Here is a 26,168-nt window from a genome sequence, read left to right as displayed (position 1 = left end):
CGCGCTGATGAGATCCAAAAAGATCGAAATCGCGATCCGCGTCTGGCAGTTTCGACAGAATACAGACCACTTCGAATTATTTTATTCGATTATGGTAACGTGCCTACCACGTTGAGGTGAGCAACGTCGAGATTCGTTTCAGCAAGTAGATATCTATATATTTAAATGCATCTTGCTGAAGCATACGTAATTCTAAAATGTAGCATTGTACTACAGATGGCGTTTACAGCGCCATTTGTCGGATTTTCTATGTAAACCATATACACACCGTTAAAATTTAATTGTGACATCTCAAACAGTTTTAAAGAGAATGAATTTTCAAGTAAGAATTTTTGTCAAAGAACAATGCTTTACACAATAAGAATATGGAAAGGACGTTGGGGCAGTTTTCATTGGTGCAATTTCTACAATCTGGTTTATTTGTTTGAAAAAAACGAAACGAAAAATACCCATCATCGTGTTGAATTATAATTATAAACCATGCTAAATTTACGTATTTGACCGGAAACCCTGACAAGCGGTTTTTGTTAAGTGCTCGTTTGTGGAGCAGTTTATTTCGCTTATAAACTGTGCAACAATAAACAATTGTACGTATCAAGTACATTTTTGTGGGATTACTGCATCATCGTGGACAAAAGTAGCGATGATTCGGTTGCTTTTTCCCTAAATGACAAAATTTGACAACGTAATTTTGAATAGTAGTAAATATTTCATTTAATCTTAAGTTAGATGTAGTTTTTTAATTCGACCGTTTACGAAAAAATACATTTCTTTGCCATAGTTACGAAAAATACTTTCATCCAAAATAATGTCAAATCTCAATAATATTTACTGAATAAAATTTTTTTTAGAGAATCTGAGTTTCAATTATTTCTTAATGATATCTTGCGTGAGATAATTGTATTGTTATCTTTTTCTGGTAAAATCATTTTCCAGTTTCATTTTACGTTGTCAAATTTATACATTCATGCGCTGGTGTGAACAACTTTTCTGCATAAACGGTAGCACACAAACAAAGGCTCGGATTAATTGAACAAAAGTACAATTTAAAGAACAAGCAGTGCTAATTGCGTGCAGCCAATTAGTAGATAGAGAGAACTAATACATGTGAGGGTGCGAACAGAAGATGTTGGTTCAACAGCCGCGCAACTCTTCACCTTTTTTCCTCCTGCGATGTCCCGGAAGCGGCAATAACACACATTACAATAAGAAACTATGAAATGCACTGGTCTCGTTTTTCTTTAACGCAACAATCGATAAATTTTGTTACATTAAAGACAAAACGATGGGGTTTACACATGTAGCTGAGCTTTACCCCCACACTAACTGAGGCACTATCTAATTTTAGTAATCAACGTTTTTAAGAACAGAAATTGCGGTTACTTAAAGAGAAATATATATTTTATTAGTATTAAGTTGTTAACAATTTGAAATCTATTTCACTAAGGATATGATATCAATACTCCCAATCATCGTTTACCAAACAATTTATCAAATATGGACTGACATACCTATTCAATTATTATTAGGGCTTGACTTGATTGTCTCTAAACTTATGCTGCTTATATTCATATATGATTTTATTAAACTGTATTATTAATAATAACGACAATGAACTTGGTTTTATATTTGATCAATATATTGGTAGATGTTTCTAAATACATAATTAACATTATTCTTTCACCAAATTCCCCAACCATTAAATTTAATGTGTTGGTATAACTATATTTGAAATCCAGAAGCACTGCTGCATATAATTTTCCCAAAAACATTCATAGAAAATCTCTAAAACTAATATAGGTGTATGTTGAACAAAAACGAAATCTTCGAGCTTGTTTTGACTGCCTTATGTAATGCAATTAAAAGAAAATCTGTTTCAATATCTTGGAGATGGAAAAAGATGTATAATATTAAGATTTGAATGTATGATTATTGTCAGTGTTTTTTTTTTTTATTTTAATTGTGTGCTTTTGTAATATTTTTAAAAATTTCATGATCGGTCGAGTGGTAGGTGTGAAAGTCTTTTAAATTTATGAAACATACATCTTAAGTGCTTTTCTTTGTTTTGTATACCTAATTCAATTTTTAAATATCAATTTTTGAGTTCCAAAACCTATGTAATTTTACGATAATTGTTTTATTTTTATTTCTATTGTATGTATCATGTGTTAATACAATTATTTCAACTCTGAGCCATCTGAAATGGCGACTGATGTAATAAAACTTACAGAAGATTTATTAGCTTGAATGGTTACCATCCGCAGAAATAAGGAGAACGGCCCGAATTTTATTTAGTGACAATGTTAAGGGACAATAACCTTTATTGAGTTTATTTTTGAAGCTAAAATTCAACAAAAATTGTACTACCTGTGCCTATCTCCCATATTTCCATAAAACAAAGTAGTGGAATTCGTTTGAATACACCCGCCTGAAAGTTTTCAAACCATTTTGAACTTTGTAAGCACAGGTACATAACATGATATAGTGTCCGACCGAAAGTTCGGTTTCGGTCGAGTTTCGGTTTCGGCGGCAAACCTACCGAAATACGACCGAAACCGAAACTGCGTTCGGGAGTTCTCGCGCTCTGCTCGGTCATGTTCGGCGCGTTAAATTCCATCAAAGCGTAGTAGATTAGTAGACATAGACATAAAAAAGCATGAATAATCTTCAAAAGAAAAATGAGTCTAGTCTACTATACTTACTCAAATAAACATCTCACCTATTTTAAGTATTTTTAAGGCGTAATTAAAGTATTTCCTTAAATGAGGGGTTGTTATGTTGATTTTGATTTGATTATCAATAAGTGAAAATGTCAAAGACTGCAGAGCTATGTGATTTAAAGATAAAAAAATAAAACTGACTGATTATAATAACGTTTTCTTTATTTTTCTCTCAAAACATGATCCTTATAAGGAAGTTTCGGTTTCGGCCGAAACTGAGACCGTCGCCGAAATTCGGTTTCGGTTTCGGTCGTAAAAAACAGTTTCGGTCGGACACTAACATAATATAAAATGTTTCGTTTGAATGGTACCAGAAAGCTGTAACTAAACTTAGGCACGAGCAAAGGCGGTATATTGTTGGCAGTTTTATTGCACGAGCCGCCACTTTAGATGGCTTGGAGTATAGTTTCGGAGAATTAGTGTTTAAAATTGTATCATTATTCAAATATAATGGCAAAAGGGGGTAAAAAACAGCTTTGTGTCTCTAGAACTAGATGCGTCTACACAATGAGACCGACCCTAGAGACCGGTCACCATTCCAGGAACAATTGAAGCACACATTTAAGCCAAAAAAATATTGCGTCGCACAAAATAACCGCAGAACAGTCGCAATATTTCTTGGCTCTAACACAATCTCTAACTGCGTCTCACTATACGGAGCGATTGAATTTTTGACAAGAAATTTTGAAATGGATCGCTTCTTATTTTGCATTCCGAAAATTAATTGTAATGAGACAGACCACTGATGACGGTCGCCCGTAATAGTGGATCTAACTCGAAGGGAGCTTACGGTTTGTGTCAACGCTTGTCCCAGGAATTATAAACACGCTCTCGTAATCACGATAGGAATCTGACTCAACGGTCCTACAATACTTAATTTTAATAATCGTCGTAAGTCGAGTCCAGCGGGCCGGTTGGCCGTTTGTCGTGGCTACTTACTTTTTCAAAGGCACTTGGCTGTCTGTCGCGCCATTACGTGCGTCCGTTATCCTACAGGCGACCATGTTGTACGCTAAAACAAATGCTAAACGTAAGAAGAGAAAGGTGTCATTAAATTCCAATTATTTTCGACATTCAAATGCACCAACATATTGAAAATAATCAAAAGATCATGTCGTACCTACTGATTCCGGACCTGTACGTATACCAATCTAATCACTCAAAAATACGATATACTCTAATTATTCGGCTTAGTGAAAAGCACAAGGCAAGACCAAGACCAAGACTGTCCCAGTCTTGCTTATTCGGTTTGGAAAAAAAGACTTACCCTAATACAAAGTGTCCAAAAAGGGTAAGGGGTGTTTGTAAATTCAATAACTACAAGTCAGAAAAAAAGTCTTTTTTGTTAATTTTTAGACAAAGTTTCGGAAAATTAAGTGTCAAAGATGATGTTGTCCAAATGTTGACCCTCCTACTGCTGGCATTCCAACCGAAAACGGAAATTAGCTGCCACGCGTCTACACATCTCTCTGGAAACGGTGGTTATTTCGGTGTCGATATATTATGTTTGAATTGCAGTAGAGATCGTGGTTTGTTTTCATACACCTTCTCTTTAAGGTATCCCCATAAAAAATAATCAGGAGGTATGAGATCGGGGCTTCTAGGAGGCCAGTTGATGGTGCCTCGACGAGAGATCACTTTTTCCGGGAAAAGTTGATTGACAACCGCAAACGATTGGTCTGAGGTGTGGCAAATGACCCCATACTGTTGAAATCATGAAAACATGGCACAATACCGATCACTATTTACCGTAAGTGTTCGCCCTCGCCGGTCTTCAAAAAAAGAAGGCCCAATGATGTCTTCACCAGACATAGCAGCCCACGCTATAACTTTTGGACTATGTAGTGGTTCATGTTTATGTCTTGTCTATTCTTTGGCCAGTACAGTTCTGTTTGTTTACGTGACCATTTAAGTGAAACACTTCATTACTAAACAAAGTGTTTTCAAACGTTGGAAAGCATTGAAGCATTTCATTTGCAAAGTTCATTCGGAGAGGATAATCGGCAACGTTCAGTTTTCAGTTACTGTAAGATGTAAGTCTTGCTTCGAAATCTTCTGTAACAACGACTTTTTTAATGTCAACTTTTTGACTGCGTTTGAGAACTGATGATACGGATTTTCACACACTGACACTCTCGTTTCTTCAATCGTTTGTTGGGTTCGAATAGTGCGCGGGTGACCTGGATTTTGAATTTTTGCAGTCGAATTCGGTGTTCTCGAACATTCGAATCCATTTTCTGATGGTATCGTCCTTCGGTGCATTCCGTACATTGAATTTTGCCCGATATGATCGATCGTTGAGCTATGATCATCGGATCATCATTACGATAGTAGGCGCTTACGCAAAAAGTACGATGGGTACACTTCCATGGTCATTAAACCTCCAAAAAACTGTAAAACAACCTATCCCTAAGGCACCCCTCTGAATCGCGCCGTTACGAGAACAGGACCCTTTTTTCAAACAGTGGTAAAGTTTCTTTTTTTTACATTTGGTGTCAAAATCTTGTAAGGCAAACTGAAACTTTCAAATACTAAAAATGATTTGTTTCAAGAAAAGAATAAATATATTAAAGTTGTTTCAAATAGTTAACTATAACTCGTAATTCCATCGCAATTAACAATTTTTTGTTTAGTCTTGCGTATTTGATCTTGGACTTACATATTCGGTCTAGGTATTAGTCGTGGTCTTGTTCGTTCGGTCTAGGTTTTAATGGCATAGTCAGTCAGTATTTACATATAATTTTTGTTGAAACGATTTACTAAAGGCTACATGTAGAAATTGGTTAAGACTTTTGGATGGACTGTTTAGAAATAAGAAAATTCTTCTACAGTTTTTCGTTTAAACTAAATTTCCTTTATAGCTACATTTAATTAAAATGTTTCATCATTATAAGGTCATCAGTCCTAAGACTGGTTGGACACGTACCTCCACTCTTTCCTATCCTGAGCTAAACTTCGCATTTCCCTAAAACTAGAACAGCCCACATCCTTAACTATTTGCGAACAGTAATCTAATCTAGGTCTACCTCTACCCCTCCTAACTCCTGTTTCTGCCTCTAATATGTCTCTGACTAGACCTTCATGCCTGAGAAGGTGTCCTACCAACCTATCTCGCCTATTTTTTATTGACTTCCATAGAGTCCTCTGTTCTCCTATTCTTTCCAATACCTCTTCATTTCTAACCTTTTCTACCCACGATATCCTCATCATCCGCCTATAACACCACATTTCGAACGCTTCTAACCTTTTCTTTTCCGCCGCTCCCACTGTCCATGTTTCGCACCCGTACAACGCCGTGCTCCAAACATACACCTTTAACAACCTTTTTCGAATTTCTAAATTAACCGTTCGCGAGCATAGAAGTGACTTCTTTTTATTAAAGGCGACACGACCCTGCGCTATCCTCTGCTTTATATCCCTACTACTCCTTCCATCCTCACTTATCTGACTTCCTAGGTATCTAAAATCAGCCACTTCTTCTAATTTTTCGTCTCCTATCTTTATATTCGCTCTTTCCCTACTTTTTCTTCCCTTGCATATCAGTATTTTAGTTTTACTTTTATTTATTTTCATACAGTACTGATCTGTCAGTACCGCTTCCATTTTATTTAAAGCTATCTCTAGGTCCTCCTTGCTAGATGCTAATACTGCTATATCATCTGCAAATCTAAGCATACTAATCTTTTGCCCTTGCACATCTATCCCTACAGTTGTACTGTCTTTAATGATGTTGATGGCGTCTTCGATGTATAGATTAAAAAGTAGCGGTGACAGTGTGCATCCCTGCCTGACTCCCTTCCTAATATTTACTTCTCTACGTTGCATCCCCAGCTCTATAACTGCCTGTTGCTCTTTATACAAACTAAGTATCACTCTTCTATCTTTGTAATTCATCCCTACATTTTTAAGTACATTTAACATCTTGTCCCATTTAACATTGGCGAAGGCTTTCTCTAAATCTACGAATCCTATGTACGCAGTCTTCCCTTTTTCTATCGTTTTCTCTATTGCTACCCTTAATGCTAGAATGGCCTCCCGCGTTCCTCTATTTCTTCTAAACCCAAATTGATCTTCCCCTAATAGTTCTTCCGCCCTTTTTTAAAATGCTTATATTCCTTTATATATATATATATATATAGAAAGAAGAATGCTTGTTCAACATTAAAAGTAAATTATTTACTGTAGTTCCTAATATTAACACAAAATCTCAGTTATAAACCATTCTTCTTACTTGCTGTTACCCGTTACCGTTAAAAATAAAGTCACGCATTTATCAAGTATTTTAACCAAGAATAAAGAGGCGAGAAAGAGAGAGAGAGCAATGTGTAGATAACTGATGACACGAGCTTTTCAGTTGCCGTCATGGGTAGTAGGTAGCAAGAAAAATCGTTTGGTTTAACTGAGAGAAAAGCGAATTTACCTACTTACCTTTTTCTTGTTTCCGTCGTTTACGTTTATTGCATATTTTCACGGCGCATATGGATAAGATTATGGCTACGATAAAGAACAAAATGCCTCCCACGACTCCCGCTGTGATGGCTTTGTGCTTGACCCTTGCCGGTACAGGAAATTTCACATCCTCGCTACTCTCGAAACCATTTGGCGAATGGGCGAGAACTTTGAAATAGTATGTTCTTCCGCCTACCAGATTTTTAACTAAAATACAAAAAAAAATTTTAATATATTAAAATGCGTGTGGACAATCTGAAATAATACAGTTAACGAAAATTTAATATTGCTAGCAGCGACGAGGCGTGGCTAATTGGAACGTATACCCCGTATCACGTAAAGTGACGACTTAAGCAATAAAACTGTCAAGTAGGCCGCCCTTGTTGGAATTACAATATTTATGGCATTTCTCAAACGAAACACGTTTTGTATTCTGTTAACCACTTGTACCTATAAACAGTGTTCGGAACCGTACGATAATTATCGTACATATACGATAATTTCATGTCTACGTACGATGTACGATATCATATTATTATCGTACGCAGATTGTACGATAATTTTAATGCATTCAAAATTTATTTTATTCTTACCCTCTTAGACAATATCACGAAGACTTTTTTTTATTCGCGAATATTTTTTTTTCTTTTTGCTCACAGCGCTATAAACATTTTTGTAATACGCAGTGTTAAATTTAGAAGAACGTGCCTGCAACAAAAGAACGTTATCATGCTAGTATGTATGTTTTTCCTCGGCAGGTAACATCCCTTCGTGTTGGTCACCAGATGGGTCGATGGTCTTCCCATCCACAATTTTGTGATTGTAGTCATGTAGTCACTAACCATAGCCTAAGGTCAAAAACACCCCACTAACATACCTCCACCCCCTATATCTTGTTATATTTAAGTATTTTTCTATCTATTATTGATTTTTAATTTAAAGGGTGGGGGTAGTTCAGGTCTGCCTTTTTACACGATTAATACGAGTAATTTACTAATTATAGTGATTATTTTGAAAAGTACGATAATTTTGCTCCATGTACGATAATTCTACGCTTCAGGTACGATAGTTTCCTCGCTTCAGGTTGTGAACACTGCCTATAAAGATCAAAATTTCGAATCTCAGCTGCACCGAGCAGCTTGATCTAGAAGTTTAGACCATTGCTTAGTATTTTGGGAGGATGCTGGTTCGATTCCGGGCCCGTCTGCCTTGGTGCGAGTTTTTCTGTGGTTTTCTTGGATCACTTAGGCAAATGCTGGGGCAGTAATATTCCACAGATAATCTTTCATTCTCTTCTGTCTTCATTTCGTCCATTTCATCTTTCTCACCCGAATCACCACTCACCAATTACCACGATTCCTGAAAGGAGGCTGAAGAGGGCCTTTCGTCCTACCTTTCGGCGTAGTCCGGAGGGACAAAATTAGTGACTGATGGGAATGAAAGTTTTAGTGTTTTCCCTATTACCACTTCTCTTGTTTGGTGCAGATGTTGGTCATTCGACAAAGTAAGCTTATAAATCATTTCAAAGTTTTATTGCTTCAGTCGCCACCTTACGTGATACCGAGTTTAGATATCATCGAAATCTAGATAAGCAGAACTAAGCCTGGGAATCTTATATAAATTTTTTAATAAGTTTTTTGTCTGGACACGACTCCTTTGGCAGGGGAATCCCATAACTGCTAGTGTTGCCAAACTACTTTGGATAAATAATAATGATTCGTACAATTTTTTTGTGACCCCCCTGAGGCGCTAGGACGAGGATTATCGATGACGTCACCAACCCTCCAGCTACGCCTCTAATAATTGTTATCTATTACGTGGACTGGACGGTTTCCGATTTTTTTTTTAATTTATTTATTTACGAAGTGGACATTGTCGTTATGCCTTTTGTTCTGTTTGATAGTCAATTTTTGTATTGTCTTTTTGGCAGCAACATAATTATTGGAAGCGTACATACTTTATGAAGGGAGTCTTACTTGCCTTAATTCTCTCGAAATATATAATTAACATTAAATCGATGTCCATCGTCTTTAACTCTTCAGTAAAGGCTGATTTAAATGAAATACGTTAGTCTTAACCAAGACTACAGTTGTCTAAAGAGGATTGTAAAAACTAGTTTTTCCTAGTTCGCTCATTAATTGAATTCGGGTTTTTACCATAACCGAATGCAAGGGTTGTAATTATAGTAAAATGACACGCAATTAATAAACCTTCACAACACGAACGACTCCCAATTCTATATCGCCATAAAACTTAAATAGGGAAGAAATAATAACTATCAGGATCCGTCAAAATGCATACACCACCTAGTGGCACGAGTTGTAACTTCTATAAGGGACATTACATGGGAATAATGCGCGTAAATGGTAAAATTGTATATTAAAATCACAAAACATGTTAAATAAATGGAAGCATTTTTGAAAAAGGGGTCCGCAAACTCCCCATGAAGTTTTAGTCAGAGACATATTAGAGGCAGAAACGGGAGTTAGGAGGGGTAGAGGTAGGCCTAGGTTAGATTACTGTTCGCAAATAGTTAAGGATATGGGTTGTTCTAGTTTTAGGGAAATCCGAAGATTAGCTGAGGATAGGAAAGAGAGGAGAGTCTTAGGATTGACGACCTTATGGTGATGATGACGTTAAACTTACCTAAATATTGCGTATCCTCGGCCCTTATAGGGCCTTTGTTGAGCGATTTCCATTCTTTTTCCGTCCTGTATTTAATGTTGTAATATTGCACTAGTTTAGTTCCTTCTAGAGGCGGTTGCCAAGTTATCAAAAAGCCATTACTTATTTCTGTCACGGTCAGATTTCGAGGCGGACCGGGCTTAGGGCCTGCGAGTGAAAGATATTTCGCTTAAAACAAAACGTTGGATCAGACGATTGTCGTGGATTGCGAGTGTGGTCATGCAAGAAACGATAGAACAAAAACGAAAAAGAATACCTTTGCCTTTAATCGAGCCTGGCGAATCGGTCGGAAAAATTAAAACGCTACTATAGTCAAGCACTGCTGAAATGAAGCAAAACGTAAATAAAATATGTGCACTGAACTTTACAATACGAGGGTGGATTGATAAGTTTCCGGCCTGACCAAGAAAAACAAGGTTTTTAAAAATTTTTTTTTTTTATTTCTCAACATAATCTCCTCCAAGGCTGATACATTTCTCATAGCGGTGTTCCAGTCTATTAATGCCATCTCTATAGACTGATTCGTCAAGCTCCTCAAAATAACCATTTACAGCTTCGATTACTTCTTCATTGTCCGCAAATCTCTTACCGCCAAGCCATTTTTTGAGATTAGGGAACAGAAAATAGTCACTCGGGGCTAGGTCTGGAGAGTAAGGAGGGTGCGGCATCAATTCAAACTTTAGATCGTTGATTTTAGCCGTCGCAACGATTGACGTGTGCGCTGGTGCGTTATCGTGATGAAACAAGATTTTTTTCTTCGCCAGATGAGGTCGTTTAATTTTCACCTCGTGGCTCAAACGTTGCAATAAGTCTGCGTAGTATTGACCAGTGATAGTATTACCCTTTGCAAGGTAATCAATGTATATAATACCTCTTGCATCCCAAAAAACAGTAGCCATAACCTTGTTCGCCGAAAAAATTGTTTTTGCCTTCTTTGGAGTTGGTTCCCCTGGTCCAATCCACTGTTTAGACTGTTCTTTGGTTTCAGGAGTGTAGTGGTGGACCCACGTTTCGTCAACGGTTACGAATCGACGCAAAAATTCGCTTGGATTACGCTTATACAATGACAAATTTGCGGTAGAAATGTTTTTTCGAATCAATTTTTGGTCGACTGTTAGCAAACGCGGCACCCATCTTGCACAGAGCTTTTCCATATGCAAATGTTGGTGCAAAATATGTTGCACACGTTCATATGACATCTTACAGGTCTCAGCTATCTCACGCACTTTCAATCTGCGGTCTCCCAGCACTATTTGATGAATTTTTTCGATCATATCTGGAGTTGTGACCTCAACGGGGCGTCCTGAGCGAGGCCCATCAGAGGTGCTCACACGACCCTTTTTAAACTCGGAAACCCACTGCTTAACGGTTGAATATGACGGGGAGGATGTCCCCAGTGTTGAGTCCATCTCTTTTTTAATTTCCTTCGGCGTTAACCCCTTCAAATAAAAGTATTTGATGACAGCACGATTTTCCTGCTTTTCCATTTTTACGAAAACCACAGAGGCGTCTTGTTAAGCGTGCTGTCAAACCTACACTAGCAAGGAGATCGGGCTGAAACTATAGCTACAAGCTATCCAAGGATGGTACTATAGAATGTCACCTCAAGGTAGGCCTAGTGGCGTCATCTCTTGGTTAGGCCGGAAACTTATCAATCCACCCTCGTAGAACAAATAATGGCACGGAGGCAGATAGAAAACTGCTTTTACATGATGGTTGGCAGATTTTTTTCTCTTCTCACAGTGTACCTACATTAAATATCTACAGGGTGGACTCTTCAATCACAGGCAACACCGGAGATGAGTTCAGACAAAAGTTTTATAGTTCGAAAAGGCTTCCCCTATTTGTAATCGTATAACTGACTTTGCGGTTACGCCTTAGGGTCATTTAAAGGTCAACTTTCCTTTTTTTAACCGAAACTTTTATTTTTATCTTGGAAGGACCATTTAACGATCAAACACCCCTAAATAATTAACTTGCAAAATATGTCAAAAAAACGTAAAGAGCAACAGTTTTAGAGTTAAGTAATATATTTTAAAGTTATTCGTAGGTCATCTTTAAATTTTTTCAAATGACTATTTCTGTTTATTCAGAATCAAAAGGTTCAAAGAAAAAAATAAATTATGGTATTGAATCATTTGGCCCAATGGGCCATGAAAACGAAAAAATAAAGGTTTTAGCATACAATATCGTTTTTTGCTTTAATCTTAGACGGAAATTTAAAGTTAACCTGCGAATAACCTTAAAAATCGATGTCATGGTCATCATGGGAGGCCAACATTTAAACCTTTCAAGACTTACTATTCATGTACCTATTCTTGACATTTTTCACTGTCGGTGATATTAAACTGGTTAATTTTGTAAGGATTGCTTACTTATAAGATAAAGTGCAGGTCAGTTTGACTCCTCTATTAGCTATACATTCGAACGCAAAATTTCCCATTCTTCCGAATCCGTGGTTAAAAAATAAAAATATCCATTAGAATAGTTGACTTTTAAGTGATCTTAATTCTTAACCGTCAACTCATGAGTCCCCTAAATCCCATCCCACTCATCAGTGGCCCACGGTGATGTATGAAGGCGCGTTAGAATATTTTGAAAATCGATGTGTACAATTGTGGGTACACCTTGGAAAGGTCATTTGTTTATAGCATCACTACATGTATCATAGATGTATGACCCTTGATTATCTAGATGATCACGATTCCACCAATATTTTTAACCAAATTGTCAGATAGTTTTGACTAAAACAATTTACATACCACGTTTAAAATTGCCTCTCATCGCTATACATAAATAATGTAATGTGAGTATTTAAAACTTTATTCTGATTAAGGGTCTTTGAAAATATAGATTTTCATATAAATATTTTGAGAAAATTCTAAATTTGTTAAAATTAATCATTCGCGCCTCTATTGAGTGGATAACATGAAAACTTAGTTTTTCGGCGTTCCCTACAGATCATCTTAAGCGTTGGTATGTAATTTCCTTTAGCATCCACATAGCTTTAAAATTTGATAAAAGAAATATTAATGGGACTATGGTCATCTATATTTCTAGATGGTCAGAGGCTACACCTCTGTGATACATACAACGATACAGATAAATGACCTTTTTTCAAAATATTGCAACACATCTATAATAATAGTACATCACCACGGGTCATCGATCAAGTTTACTTTGTACTTTCGCCCAGATATAATTGTTGCAAACATATTAAATCCTAATTAATTTTAACAATTTTTAACTCATTTATTTTTAACTGCCTCCGTGCCCTATAAAAAGTTGCAAATAAAAAGTAAAAATGCATTTACACGGTTTGCAGATGCTTTTTGGTTTCGAAATCTGTAAAGAAATTCGGTTTAAAGACCCCATCTGTATAAGTACTTCGGTGTCTTGAGTTTCGTAATAATTGTGCCCCTGTTAATGCTGTCGTTAATTAGGACAGCCTGGCTGTTGCAGAGTGTCTTTTCTTAAGAATAACGTTCCCTTAACTCTTGTCGATTTAACTTCTTATACAGCTTCAAAGTTTTTCCTAATTGCGACCGAGGAATTTACAGGGTTTACATTCTAATACGCGAGCGTTTAGATTATGCATTCAATTTGAAAGTCGGCCCGCATTAAATAGCACCCGGTTTTTGTTAAACAAGGTAGGCAGATGGTTGAAACTTAATAAAAGATAAGACGAAATGCTTTAGCAATGTGGTATTTATGTCGCAGCAATTTCGGTTAGGCGGTTTTAAAATTAGTGCAGTACGGAATTCAGAATTGAAATTACGAATTATTTGAATTGAATGGAACATCAAAAATGTCGGCTAAGTTTGCAACACTAGATAATATGATAGAAGGGGTTGAAAACGTTTTACCTATTATTATTACACCCCTACAAGATTTTAAAAGCTGGATTAGAAAAGAAAAGAAGTAACGCATTCGGATTTTGCTAGCTCTGCTCGTTCCAACGATTTTACTCTTAACCTCAATACTCACTAAGGCTATCTCGCGATGTAGCATAAAAGGTTTCGTGTCAATATAAAAACTTATACCATCTAAAATTTAAAAAACTTCTGAAAAATCGCCTGAAGACCACTATAGGAAATGTATTTCGCCTTGAGTGGTAAAGATCGATTTGAGAAAGCGGTCACACTCCAACGAAGTTGGAAGAAAGTAAAATTACAATTTCTGGTCTAAATTAATTCCTAGAATCGTAATATAATTTTGAATAACTCTTAAAAATGAATGAAGATTAAACAGTAAAATCTGTGTTAGTTTAAACGAACTCTTGGATGAAATGGATTTAATTGTTCAGCGCATAGTTAATGTAGATTGTGACATAAACAAAATCGAAGAACATTTTCAAATAATAATTTCACATTTACATTCGATCATTAAATTAAAATTAATACGTTTAATCAGTTGTACGTACAATATAATTATTGTACATTTTGCGACTTGATTCTTTAGAAATAAGATACGTTTTGTTGTGTTCCTGGTAATTTGAATCGAAACAGGGACTGCTTCAAATACGGTAAAAATCTTAAAGCGAGAACTGAATAGAAGCTATAAGTGCATGCAAAGCCCTGACTTCATGACTGACAATGGGGTCATGAACACAAGATCGATACAATCGTTCAAAGCACGCAATTAGGTGCTCTATATGTCTACTAACGAGAATTGCGAGTGCAGTAAAAATTGACTAATTTGCATACAAAGAAATGAACTTCAAATATCGAGAAGTAAAATGGCATTTTTGCAATCAGTAGGTTGTCAACAATCTCTTGGATATGATTGTGTTTGGTAATTTAAAAAATACCACAAACGTTTTTTAGCTGCGAATGTTTGTGGTTGTTTTAGGAATTTTTTTTGGAATAATTTTTGTTAAACCTGATCAAATTTATAACTTTCTTTTGTGGAATATGTGTAAGTTGCGTATGTCCTATTTATGTACAAGGAAAGGGTCAATTGCATAAAGTTGGGATTTAAATAAGCAGTTTTGTAATTTACTAGATGTTTTTCTTTTAATGGAAGGACCTTCCACTTTAATCAGTGTTTGTGAAAGAAAGTATAATAATTTGGTCTTGTTTTTCGAGTACAAAGACGACAAAAATATTAGACTACAAGTTCGCATGGGTGTTGCGTTATCTTACCTCCCCGTTAAAGATTTATAAATATAGAAAATAAAGAGAAAAAAAGCTCAATAAAGAAAAGCCGCTGTTTGTTTATTATTTCGTCCATCAGTGGTTCGATAACCAAGTTGCTAATATGTGAAACTGTTAGAATAAGAAACGCTGGACAAATAATGCCTTAGAAAAATGGAACAATAATTTAAATTACATTCTGAGGCCTAACCTTATAAAATGCCAGTTAATCAGAAAAATAAGAGAAAAGGCAAAATAATATGATTTTCTTTGTTAATGTTAATTAAACATAGAAGACAAAGAAGAAGGAAGCGCTAAATGCAGTTAGATGAATAAATAAAAAGAATACTGAATCTGTATGCTGCAATCAAAGATTGAAAACAGTGCTTTGTACACAAATGGGGCGTTCGCAATTGGGACCATGATGTGTGTAACAGCGTTTTTAATGTAGCGCGGGTGTTGTGTAAAGAGAATTTCGACATTCTCCGTTTGCATCACTGTCTGTTGCTTTTTTGACTCATATAAATCATATGTTTCTTTCTGTTCGTACATCGGAAAAATCCTGAGAAAAAACGTCGGCATTAAACGAATTGAGGCTGTGTAAATTAAGAATCCTGAATTTCTCGGTATTGGTAATCCTTTGGTTTATAATCATTTCCATTTAAAAGAGTATGTCGTAATTTTGTGTAATTTTAAATTTAATGTTTACTGCACTTTCCAACATAAATTCAAAACAATAAATATCATGCTTCGTATTATTTTCCTCTCCTTACCGGACTCGCTAGGAGGTGGAATAGGAGGAGTAGTCGCAACTCCTTTAGCAGCCGGCAATCCAACATCTGTTGGTCCAATTTCAGCAGCATGTCGGACGTATTAATTAAATATAAAATAACCGCCTAAAATGTTTCATAACATTTTGTTATTACTCACCCAACGTTCTTATGGTAACAACATTGCTCATCATTCCCTCTCCTAGAGCGTTTTTTCCTATCACTTGAAATTCGTATGTCGTACCAGGAGCTAATCTGTTTATGGTTACTTGCGTGCTACCCGATGGGGTTACGGGTATGGTGGACCATTCGGTAACACCCGATTCCCGATACCAGATCGTATAGTCTTGTTTGTAGTCTGGACCGCCACTGTATCCTGGCAACCAAGAAAGAGTGACGGAGAACTCGGAGGCGGATGCCGAAATGTTATAAGGAGCATGGGGTTGGGTACCTTCCACAACTAATTGAGTTGCAGTGACAATAGTTGCNACACCCCAAAGTTTTTTTTTTGGTAGGTCAAGATATTTAACATTCGTATCGATAATTGTTTAACAGCTTTTTTAACGAAGTTTTTCAAAGTGGTGATGTGTATTGCACGCTAACGCTTGAGTGTTGACCTAAAGTACATAATTTAATCAATTGAATTTGGGGTTGCCGCTTGACCGCTCACTAATGAGGAATAAATGCCTGAGCTTGACCTCCAAACATCGTTGACTGAGCTTTGCCTTGTGAGTAGGTGCCGACTCTTACTTGAATGTCTGATGTCTGAATATAAAATTCGAGTAATTGAGTGGTTATTATCATGCATCTGCATTTCAAAGGCAGGCTTTCTGTTTTCCAGCAACCCTCGGTGCCTGCCAATAAAAAAGCTCAATCAGGAATGGGTGCAAGACAATATTTCAGCGTTCCTTTCCGCTAAGGAGTTGTTGAGAGGCAGCCCTGATCTCAATTTATTACATTATGCACTTTGGGCCAAATTGCAAGAGCGTTAGTGTGCAAAAAGTGGCACTTAATAATCGCCTCATTGAAAATTTCCAACAAGAAAACTATCGAACAATTATCGACAGATACGATTCATGAATTAATAGATGCATGACCTAAAAGACTTCACTTTAGTGTCGCTGCTGATGGTCAAACATTGAATCACGTTTATGTAGCTTCTTGTATCAGCTTTATACAAACTAAGTATAACTGTTCTATCTCTTTAACTGATTCCTAGACATTTAAGTAAATTTAAGTCTTGTCCCTTTTAACATTTTCAAAAGCGTTTTCTAAATCTACAAATTCTATGTAAGCACTCTGTCCTTTTTCTATCGTTTTCTCTAATGTTAACCGTAATACTAGAATGAGCTTCCACGTTCCTCTTCTTCTAAATCCAAATTGATCTTCCGCTAATAGTTCTTCCGCCCTTTTCTTCATCTTCCTCTGTACAATTCTAGTTAAGATTTTTGACGCAAGGGAAGTTAAGGTAGTTCTAAATGTCTCGCACCTATCCGCGCCTCTCGTTTTAGGTATGGTTACTACCACATTCCATTTATAAACCTCTGGAACTTTCCCCATCTCGTAAATGTGACTAACTAGCTTAGACGATCTCTAACCTCTTGTCCTGCATGTTTTTAAATTTCCGCCTGTATCTCCTCTATACCTGGTGCTTTAGTATTCTTTAAGTTTTAATGTAATACTGAACTAAGTTAAACACTAAAATCCAAAATTCCATATAACTATGATTTAGTATATGAAAAATGACAAAATTTTCAGCAGATGTTTCAGCCCGTATAATTGTCTTCTTGATTTTAATTTTGACAAAGTTTATTGTGATTAATTCTGAGTAATAAGGGATGATTTAAAGACGTTTGCAATACTGTTAAATGGTATAAGCCGTGGTAAACGTAGGACTCGCCCAAAACGTAAAGCTATTACAGGACAATTTGTATACGCCTGTTTTTTTGTAGATATTCAATTTTGTTCTTATTATCTACTTATTTATTTATTTAATGCTAGTATTACTAAATAATAAAAACAAAATTGAACCTGTACAAAAGTAGGTAAATTATCCCGTATTACATTACTTAATAGAGAACGAAATACATATACAATAGGTGTCTAGAATATTAATATGCAGCTACTGTAGGTGCAAAATTTTGCATTGAATGTGTAGTGCAAATTGTTTTAATTTTCTCTTATAAACACAGGATTTAGACACGATCTGTATATTTACAGTTGTTTGGAGAAATGCATACAAATACAGAGCGAAGACCGTTACGTTGCACATAATAAAGACCTCAGCCATATCCGGATACTGTTTTTGTACAATTATTTGAAGATACGCGCATATTTAGACACAATTACAGCTGCACTTTTTTATTTTGATAGAGTTATTTTTTCAATGTTTTTGATCGGGTAAGTTAGGTTATGGAATCCTAGCTTTTATGGTTCCTTACCTCAAAAGGAAAAAGGAGCGTATAACGTAAGTATGTAAATTGTGCTGCTATCAGTTAGAAAAATTGAGGTACTTTAGTAAGGTTTGTCGAACGCTTAAAATACTTCAGTAGTAGCAATTGTATACCCACTAGATGGCGATACACTGCCTGTATCTGGATATTATAGCAACTCGTTCTTTAGGAGTTTCTTCGAGCGTTTGGTAGGTTTATACCGAGCGGCATGGCCTAGAGATCTAGACCATTGCTTAGCATTCGGGAGGACGCTGGTTCGATAGTTCGGGTCCGTCTGCCTTGGTTCAAGTTTTTCTGTGGTTTCCTTGGATCACTTGGGCAAATGCTGAGGCAGTAATATTCCACAGATAATCTTTCACTCTCTTCTGTCTTCATTTCGTCCGTCTCATCTTTCTCACCCGAACCACCACCCACCCATTCCCACGATTCCTGAAAGCAGGCTGAAGAGGGCCTTCCGCCCTACCTTCCGGCATAGTCCGGAGGGACTGCTCGCCCACCAGCATTACTGGCTGGTGGGAATGAAACACCCAAAAGTTTTTTTTTTTTTTGGTAGGTTTAGTTCATTGCTTAGCATTCGGGAGGATGCCGGTTCGATTCCGGGTCTGTCTGCCTTGGTTCAAGTTTTTCTGTGGTTTCCTCGGATCACTTAGGCAAATGCTGGGGCAGTAATATTCACAGATAATCTTTCATACTCTTCTGTCTTCATTTCGTCCGTCTCAATTTTCTCACCCGAACCACCACCCGCCCATTCCCACGATTCCTGGAAGCAGGCTGAAAAGGGCCTTCCGCCCTACCTTCCGGCGTAGCCCGGAGGGACTGCCTGCCCACTAGCATTACTGGCTGGTGGGAATGAAACACCCAAAAGTTTTTTTTTTGGTAGGTCAAGATATTTAACATTCGTATCGATAATTGTTTAACAGCTTTTTTAACGAAGTTTTTCAAAGTGGTGATGTGTATTGCACGCTAACGCTTGAGTGTTGACCTAAAGTACATAATTTAATCAATTGAATTTGGGGTTGCCGCTTGACCGCTCACTAATGAGGAATAAATGCCTGAGCTTGACCTCCAAACATCGTTGACTGAGCTTTGCCTTGTGAGTAGGTGCCGACTCTTACTTGAATGTCTGATGTCTGAATATAAAATTCGAGTAATTGAGTGGTTATTATCATGCATCTGCATTTCAAAGGCAGGCTTTCTGTTTTCCAGCAACCCTCGGTGCCTGCCAATAAAAAAGCTCAATCAGGAATGGGTGCAAGACAATATTTCAGCGTTCCTTTCCGCTAAGGAGTTGTTGAGAGGCAGCCCTGATCTCAATTTATTACATTATGCACTTTGGGCCAAATTGCAAGAGCGTTAGTGTGCAAAAAGTGGCACTTAATAATCGCCTCATTGAAAATTTCCAACAAGAAAACTATCGAACAATTATCGACAGATACGATTCATGAATTAATAGATGCATGACCTAAAAGACTTCACTTTAGTGTCGCTGCTGATGGTCAAACATTGAATCACGTTTATGTAGCTTCTTGTATCAGCTTTATACAAACTAAGTATAACTGTTCTATCTCTTTAACTGATTCCTAGACATTTAAGTAAATTTAAGTCTTGTCCCTTTTAACATTTTCAAAAGCGTTTTCTAAATCTACAAATTCTATGTAAGCACTCTGTCCTTTTTCTATCGTTTTCTCTAATGTTAACCGTAATACTAGAATGAGCTTCCACGTTCCTCTTCTTCTAAATCCAAATTGATCTTCCGCTAATAGTTCTTCCGCCCTTTTCTTCATCTTCCTCTGTACAATTCTAGTTAAGATTTTTGACGCAAGGGAAGTTAAGGTAGTTCTAAATGTCTCGCACCTATCCGCGCCTCTCGTTTTAGGTATGGTTACTACCACATTCCATTTATAAACCTCTGGAACTTTCCCCATCTCGTAAATGTGACTAACTAGCTTAGACGATCTCTAACCTCTTGTCCTGCATGTTTTTAAATTTCCGCCTGTATCTCCTCTATACCTGGTGCTTTAGTATTCTTTAAGTTTTAATGTAATACTGAACTAAGTTAAACACTAAAATCCAAAATTCCATATAACTATGATTTAGTATATGAAAAATGACAAAATTTTCAGCAGATGTTTCAGCCCGTATAATTGTCTTCTTGATTTTAATTTTGACAAAGTTTATTGTGATTAATTCTGAGTAATAAGGGATGATTTAAAGACGTTTGCAATACTGTTAAATGGTATAAGCCGTGGTAAACGTAGGACTCGCCCAAAACGTAAAGCTATTACAGGACAATTTGTATACGCCTATTTTTTTGTAGATATTCAATTTTGTTCTTATTATCTACTTATTTATTTATTTAATGCTAGTATTACTAAATAATAAAAACAAAATTGAACCTGTACAAAAGTAGGTAAATTATCCCGTATTAAATGTGCTTATTACATTGGGCAAATTGGTAGAAAGCTAAAAATACGTTTAAAAGCACACAAAAAATCAACAATAAATAAAAAACATGCTACGGTTATAGCTTCACTTTGTATAATCATTGTAATCATTTTATCAATTCTAACTACATAAAATTTATACGTAATGAATGAAAAGGCAAACGTTTAAAGTTAGAATGCTTTGAAATCAAAAAATCAACAAAAACAGAGATACAAGATAGAATTTCATTACTATACCTATAATAAATGCTACACTTAGGTAGACAAAATTTTTAGTAATTAGTATTTACGGTTCTTTTTATATATGTAGTTACAAGACGCATCTATAAGCAGATAATAGATTTAGTCTGCTACTTTTGATAAAAGTGTAATTATATCCAAACAGTTGTAGAGTTGAAACAAAGTTCTGTCTTTGAAATATTGGAATGTGCTTTTACTAATTGTTTTAAAAAAAATGTGTATGCATTTCTGTTAAATCGAATAGATAACAAAGAAGTCGGGCTTAAAAAAGTTGTAGTAAAGTTACGTCCCTCTTTAATAATGTTCATCCCTAGCCAGAAAGCAAGCTCTAATTTATAAGTACGGAACTAAAAAGTTTACTGCAGCATTAAAACTGGTGAGGATTAAAATTTTTCTCAGCCGCCTTGCCGCTTGTAATCTTCTACTTCTATGGCAAGAGATTAGTCATAAAAATCCTTTGTATTCTGCGGTCGTTTGGATAACGTTGGGCAAAAAGACGTTAAACAAATTTTGCCTAAATCCTTTACAAATTACTCTGCCTGCGGAGGGCGTAATTTATACGAACGCGCCGTATGCCTGCGGTGAAGCTTTTCTTTTTTTCTTATTTTGTGCTTCTTTGTCTCTATGGCTATCTCGCTTGTCACAATTTCGTAATGCGCTTTAAAAAAACTGTATATGTACAAAACCGATCGAACGAAAATGCAGAAACATGAGCTCTCTAGGCACGTAGCACTGTAGAAGTTGGTGTGCTACACTATTAAAGGATTTACTGTTTTACAAAAAACAAATAGTAAATAACTAATTTTACCAGCCACACATGCAAAATTATTTGATTTGGCGAAACTCTTAAACATTAACAGAGAAGGAAAATAGAAGATAATCATTAAAACGAGAAAATAAGTTTCACCACTTTTTAAAATCGTAAAAATCATGCACTCTAAATGTTACAATTCCATCACTTTAAATGTATGTTAAGGTATCCAGTTATTCTTTGTTTACGAGGACTTTTATTGTAGTAACATGAAGAGGGACATACAATTTCCTACAAATTAATCGATTAATTGACTGATCCCCTAGTATTTAAATAAATACTAGCGTCCAGATGTGATATGATTTATCCTGATCCATCCTTAATAAAATGACTCTGGAAGTATTAGATGGTTTCGGAAGGTTTAATTTCAAACATTGCCCTTTTAAATTTTTATTGATTCTGTAAAAAATAGTTTATTTTTGAGGTAAATTTTTGTTGTAGTTTGAATGTTTTTTCACATTACCGTATATTTTTGTCATCAGTGAAAGATTAAGCATTTCATTTTAACGTGGTTAAGTTAGTTAGATTGATGCATACCTTCTTTTTTTTGTATATATACGAAACTCCAAATTATCTAACCCCGTTGTTTTTTATCTTTTAATAGTGAGGATTTGAAAACTCCTGTCATATTATCTAGAGTCTAGAATTTACAGGGTGTTTCTGAAATAAGTAGCAAGCTTGCAGAAGGTGATAGGGCAATATAAAACAAAAAATGAGTGAAATTTTGGTAGTCCAAATGTTCATTGTTCGAGAAAAACATATTTATAGTACGGCAAGAACTAGGTATAGTCAATCTAGAGCAGTTGTTCGTCCTTTTAATGTTGTAGGCCTGTATGTATGCAGTCAGTCGAAGTTACTGACAGTAGGTCAGTGTGTCAGTGTCATAAGTCAGTCTGAATAGCACATACGGGACGTACGCGCCCTATACATTGGCCTGCCCGAAGTCCACATGCTAGACGTATTTGCGCGATATAATTTTAGTTTATTGGTGGTTTGGAAATTTATTCTACAATTAATACAACTACAGTTACCTACTTTGAAGATGTAAATGTATATACTAATGTTTACGAAACGTTAATTTTTTCTTTCTTTTGTGTTCTTAACATCATATCATGATGTATTTTAAATAGTACTGCATACTATCAGCGATGAGCAAAGTAGTTGTTTAATTAATTTTTATCGCAATGGGCGTCTAAATATTATATTTATTAGCGTATGAGTAAACTGTCGATATTTACTTCGTTAGTCGCTCCACAGCCGTCACTGTTTACATTCTCCATCGTTGTAGCTGCTTAGTTATTATCGCAATTCCTCTCTATGTTCCCTATTCACGTCCAGGACCGGCTTCAGATTGTAATTTCTAGTTTTATTACAAATTTTGTTGTTTCTTAATCACTTCGCTTATTACGTTTAAGTAACACCCTCCAAAACTTGCTATTTAAATCAGAAACACCCTATATATACTAATTTTCTAGGTACTACTTGAGGCCCTTGACTTATCTTTTTTCTCTTAACTGTACTTCCTAAGGACTTCTTGCAGATACCAAACTTATCATTATTACTGAATTACTGAATAGTTTAATGTAATATATTAGTACTTACATTCCACATTCAGATAAGCTGAGGCAGATTGCGGTTCCCCGATTCCGTTGCTTACTTCGCACACGTACTGACCCGAATCATCCGCACTGACTGGGTTTATGACCAGAGAGCCGTCTCTTCGAATGGTCACGCGAGTTTCGAGGGAGGCGACCTCCCTCACGGGAGCTCCTTCCCGAAACCATTTCACTGTTACGTTGCCGGGTAAAGCTTTCGCCTCGCAGTTAAATTGCACCTTTTCACCTTCAAGCTTCGTCTGGTTGATCGGCGGTACCATTATCACAGCTCCACCTGAAAATTATACACACTTTCTTTTTCTACATACCAAAATATGATAGATAAATTATGTTAATTTTTAATACATTTTTATTGGTATTTATAAAAAGACCCCAACACATGCAAGTGTCCTTAAGGGAGATTTTTGATGAAGAGGTCTCTTGTTTCTTGGATTTATTCTGAGCTTTATCTGTATACTTGTGGCGAAAAGTTATAAAGGCTGACTATTTTAACGAATCAGATGGTATCGAATTCGAATTCGAAATTGCCAAATAATATCTTGATTTTTTTTTCTGAACGTTCTATATCATTTAACTCCAGACATGCTACCCTACTAAAATCCTGAAGGATGCGTTAAGAGCATTCAAAATCCGTAAAATACTGTAGTATATTTACTGGTAGGTATACTTCATTTACTTTCTGTAGCGATGTGCCCCTTCCAATGTCTTGGATGCGCGCTGGCAAAATCGTAGGTAGGGAGAAAAAAGCTCATTATACTCTCGACTCTTGTTCATTAAACATACTTTTTTATACAGTACCTGCCAAAAGTTTTGTTCAGTCATTAATAGTAGTGCGGGTCGAAAATAAGCGTTAAAGCCTTTAATATGTCTTCAAATATAAATAAACATCTCCTTGATATTTTTAGTAGTAAATGGTATCAATAACAGCACATTTGAGCAATGCAATTGTAGTGGATAAAATGGTCAATTTTTCCGTGCAGAACTGTACGGATTAGACGCTCCTCACCGGTTAAGAGTTTGGCCAAGAGTTGTCTGCTTTCTTTTCTGGTCTAGTGCTGTTCTTTTCTACTTTGAGCAGGTAAAACTGAAGGTCACTTCGCTACAAAAACTAAACGAAGTATAATAAGGAAGAAGGAATATCGAAACTATAATTGGGTATACTTTGGGTGTAAATGACGCAAGTGTCGTGGAATGTTGTTCTCATTATACAGGTTTTATTCACATGTTTTTCGGTAAAGTTTGCTTCTACGAAAACATTTCTACTCCTAATGGATTCCTCAACAAGACCTTGAATAAGTACTACCATTAGAAGAAACAGGATTCGAAAGTGATTGGTAGAAAGAATGAATATGTAAAAAACATAATGTAGAGGAGGTTTGGTTAGGTTAGGTTAGGTTTGAAGTCATAAAATACCTCACAAACGGTGAGCTAGGACATCCTGATTTGAGTTTCAACAATCATACACACTAGCAGAGAGGTTTGGAGTGGAAAACTACTTCAGAAGTGAAGATCTGAGAAGGCAAATAGATAAAAGGATGATCAACGGACTGTACCTTCTCGGGTGCATCCTGGGTTACGTTAAATGATCCGTAAGTGTGCCTAACACCAAACTAGAATGATGGCGTCCTCTAGGGAAAGGCACTCTGGACGTAAACTAGTCCACCATTTGAATGTCCGGGCGGGGACTACCTCGGGGGATGTCATAAATAAGGGAAAAGATGGAGACTTCTGGAGTGGAGACTTTAGAATAATACATACAGGATCGGTGGGGGTAGGAATTGTAATGCGTAGCAGGGTAGAGTGTACAAAGTTATTTAATAGGCGAGATAAGTAAAGGATAAGCGGAAAGGAAAATGTTAGAAGCGCTCGAAATGTGATGTTACCGGCGAATGATGAGGATACCGTGGATAGAGAAGGTTAAAAACGAAGAGGTATTAAAAAGAATAGGAGAATAGAGAACTCTATGTAACTCAATAAGAAATGGGTGAGATAGGTTGACACCTTCTCAGGCATGAAGCTCTAGTCAGAGACATATTAGAAGCTGAAACGGGAGTTAAGAGGAGTAGAGGTAGACCTAGATTAGATTACTGTTCGGAAATAGTTAAGGATGTGGGTTATTCTGGTTTCAGGGAAATGCGAAAATTAGCTAAGGAGGTGCGTGTCCAATCAGTTTGAGGACTGACGACCTTATGATGATGATGATGAACTGTCCCTACCTTCCCCACATTCCCCCTTCCCATTTACTCTACTGCCTTAACTTGAACCCTTAGATATTGTTCTGTGATTAAAATAATCTTATTAAATATTTTACCTGCAATAATAACCCGCGATGTGTGGGATATTTGGCCCTCGCCGTTTCGAGCAATACATGTGTAGTCTCCGATATCCTCGTGCCTTATATTAGATAAACGAAGTTCAGTCCCATCGTTAAATATACCTGCAATACGTACAAAAAAAAAGAAACGTGTCGTATAAAAAGCTTCTTCGCCAATTTAAAATTGCGTTTACCTATTGTGGGTGAGGGTTCTACGGGATTTGCGTCTTTGTACCATACAATTTCCGGTATTGGGTTACCTTCCGCTTGGCAGTTAAGGATGATGGCGTCTCCCAAATTGACGTAGATAATGTCGTCTGCGGTGACGACGAAACGAGGGGGTGCGTGTACTGACAGGTGGAACCATGTTCCATTTTTCGTTGGGTTGGGGGAGCGATTAAGGAACACAACCTTACATTCGTACCTGTAATGGGTTACTGATTGGTTCAACCTAGTAACTGATTGATAGTTTGGATTAAATGAATATTCGTGGGTTTCTGAAAAGTTTCATAGCATATTATGCGCTGCCTG

The 26,168-nt window shown here is 36.5% G+C and overlaps 1 protein-coding gene across 1 annotated transcript in view; it reads right to left on the bottom strand.

The window, feature by feature from the left end:
• The window catches only part of LOC108745104 (protein turtle), a 150,116-nt gene that overhangs the window by 2,455 nt on the left and 121,493 nt on the right, over nucleotides 1-26,168 (bottom strand). Inside the window, 10 exon segments of the mRNA XM_025975742.1 lie at nucleotides 1,106-1,168; nucleotides 3,511-3,584; nucleotides 3,660-3,732; nucleotides 7,149-7,376; nucleotides 9,816-10,022; nucleotides 15,763-15,828; nucleotides 15,920-16,258; nucleotides 23,310-23,597; nucleotides 25,635-25,760; nucleotides 25,832-26,061. Of these exon segments, the coding sequence (XP_025831527.1) occupies nucleotides 1,106-1,168; nucleotides 3,511-3,584; nucleotides 3,660-3,732; nucleotides 7,149-7,376; nucleotides 9,816-10,022; nucleotides 15,763-15,828; nucleotides 15,920-16,258; nucleotides 23,310-23,597; nucleotides 25,635-25,760; nucleotides 25,832-26,061 (1,694 nt within the window).

This window comes from Agrilus planipennis, unplaced genomic scaffold, assembly GCF_000699045.2.
Source record: "Agrilus planipennis isolate EAB-ADULT unplaced genomic scaffold, Apla_2.0 scaffold37, whole genome shotgun sequence".
In the NCBI taxonomy this organism is placed as follows: domain Eukaryota; kingdom Metazoa; phylum Arthropoda; class Insecta; order Coleoptera; family Buprestidae; genus Agrilus; species Agrilus planipennis.
Note: the sequence above shows the minus strand (reverse complement) of the source record. Positions and strands in the feature narration are given on the sequence as shown.